We start from the raw sequence: 2,500 nt of genomic DNA, 5'->3' as shown, positions 1-2,500 counted from the left end.
TAACCATAGTGTGAGCATGAAATGATTGAACGATGACATGTCCTAAAGTGGTTGATAAGTGTGTGTGTGTGTGTGCGTGCGTGTGTGTGTGTGTGTGCGTGCGTGCGTGTGTGTGTGTGTGCGTGTGTGTGTGTGTGTGTGTGTGTGCGTGCGTGCGTGCGTGCGTGCGTGCGTGCGTGCGTGTGTGTGTGTGTGTGTGTGTGTGTGTGTGTGTGCGTGCGTGCGTGCGTGCGTGCGTGCGTGCGTGCGTGCGTGCGTATGTGTGTGTGTGTGTGTGTGTGTGAGTGTGAACAATCACAGCACAGCGTACAGTTGTTTTTTTTCATGTTTGGACATCTGAATTGTTGTTGGTTATATTTGTCTTTCAAAACTCTCATGGTACAGAAATATGTTTAAATTTATATCTTCATTATTCAACGAAAGAAACATTATCAGATCTTCACATTTCACCACAGCTTTATCAAAAGTGTACCTTTAAAAACGAAGAGGAAAATACCATGGCATTTACAGTAAAACACGAGTAGTTGACTATATGTTGATATGGAAACTGTTGGTGTGTCAGTTTCAAACCATATTTATTATTGGCATGAAAGTCAAGTGCTTTCAATCTGAATCCAGCCAGGTTTGTTCTGTGCCACTTGTTTGATATCATAATATATTATTTTCTCCTTGAAATACACTTTTAATCAAAAGAACCAAATACCCCCCCACCCCACTTGTGAATTCCAGTTTTGTTTATTGCAAGCAATCAGTCTATCCTTACGTTCGGACGTAAATTCATTTTGATACCCTATGCCATAGAGAGAGACAGAGACAGAGACAGACAGACAGACAGACAGAGACATAGAGAGACAGAGACAGACAGACAGACAGACAGAGACAGAGACAGACAGACAGACAGAGTGGGAAAGATACAGAGAGACAAAAATCTAGATAAGAGTCAGAAACAGACACATACAGACAGAAAAAGTCACCGCCACCCACCGCCTCCCACCATCCACCTCACCAACCGAACAGCCCACACTCACCTTCTTAGAAGTGTGGTCCAGGAAAGTGGCGATCCCCGCCCGGACCCTGTTCCTGAAGCCTCTGACGGTGCCCTTGGTGCTGACGATCTTCTTCTCCTCCAGGGTCCTGGCGTCCGTCAGGTCCCGCCGCCCGGCGAACGACGCTTCCTCCTCGTCAGACTCAGCGTCCACAGACACGGCGGACTCTGGAGTGCTCTTCACGTTCAGGTGGAACGTCTCGGGCGGTATCTCTGAGAAGACGCCGTTTGCATTCTCTGAGGTTTTCGCTTCCTCGACGCAGTTTCCGTTCTCTGCAATGCCGGTCATTGCGGGTGGGCGAGGCGCTTTTTTGCTCTTACGGTGGGGGGAAGATTTCGGTTGTTTGGCATCAGGGGTGTCCGGTGATGGAGAAGAAGAAGAAGACGAGGGTTTTACTGGGTGGTTTGATGGCAGTAAGGAATACCTGGGCATTGGTTTGCTGCCTTTGGTTTGGAGTGAGCTATTAACTCTCTGCTGCAGCTCAGTCAGCAGTTCTGATTTGTTGACCATAGTTTGAGGATGGCTAGCAACTCGCTGCTCTATGTCTGACAGCAGTTCTGATTTATTGGCCATGGTCTGAAGATGCGCTTTCTGCAGCAGTTCTGATCTGTTGGCAGTGTTGGCTACGGGTGGGCCATCAACTTTCTGCTGCAGATCCGACGATGATGGTCGTGGAGGTTGTGGCGCGGACTTCCGTTTCACAGGCGACGCTTGCGGCGGAAAAGAATGGTGAGTTGAGGGAGGAGGAGGAGGAGGAGGGGACAAAGGCTGACGCTGAGCCACAACGTCATCCGCCGGCAACGTGGGCAAAGAATCGTAAAAGCCCGTGAGCTGGTAAGGATCGGTGTCCCCACTTTCCGGGAACCCGTTAATTTTGATGATGGCAGCCATGTCCGGACTGACCACAGCGCTGCCACCGCTGTCCGAGCGAGCACGTGCACCATGCGTCGTTGGCCTCACTGGTGCTGGGATCGACTCCACGAGGATAGGCGACTGGGGTGAAAGCTTCAATGGGGTTGAGTTCGACTCTACAAGTATTGGTGACTGCAGTGAAAACTTCACTGGGGTTGAATCAGACTCCACAACAACTGGTGACCTCAACGAAGACTTCGCTGGGGCTGAATTCGACTCCACAAGTATAGGTGACTGGAGCGAAGACGGCAACCGGCTTGAATCCACAAGAACAGGAGACTTCAAAGAAGATGCTGCTGGGACCGAATTCGGCTCCACAAGAATGGGTGACTTCAAGGAAGACTTCGCTGGGTTTGAATTCGACTCTACAAGTATAGGTGACTTCAACGAAGAAGCCAATGACTGCGAGTGTGGAGAGTTGGCCGAGGGCGTGAGGGCTGATGCGTTTAACGACGGCGGCTTCCCTGAGGGCGGGGAGGTTGTCTTCTTCACCAGCACTGGTTCTCGCCGGGACGCTATCAAAGTGGGTGTGCTCCTTCTGT

General features: G+C 50.5%; 1 protein-coding gene across 2 annotated transcripts in view; it reads right to left on the bottom strand.

The window, feature by feature from the left end:
- The window catches only part of LOC143299237 (uncharacterized), a 66,342-nt gene that overhangs the window by 57,534 nt on the left and 6,308 nt on the right, over nucleotides 1-2,500 (bottom strand). For both annotated transcript variants that reach the window (XM_076612444.1, XM_076612445.1), the window contains exon 2: nucleotides 1,029-2,500. This exon is cut by the window's right edge and continues 317 nt beyond it. In XM_076612444.1, the coding sequence (XP_076468559.1) occupies nucleotides 1,029-2,500 (1,472 nt within the window). The remainder of the gene's footprint in view (nucleotides 1-1,028) is intronic.

The sequence above is a fragment of the Babylonia areolata genome, chromosome 24, assembly GCF_041734735.1.
Source record: "Babylonia areolata isolate BAREFJ2019XMU chromosome 24, ASM4173473v1, whole genome shotgun sequence".
NCBI lineage: Eukaryota > Metazoa > Mollusca > Gastropoda > Neogastropoda > Buccinidae > Babylonia > Babylonia areolata.
This window is presented reverse-complemented; position numbering and strand designations above follow the sequence as displayed.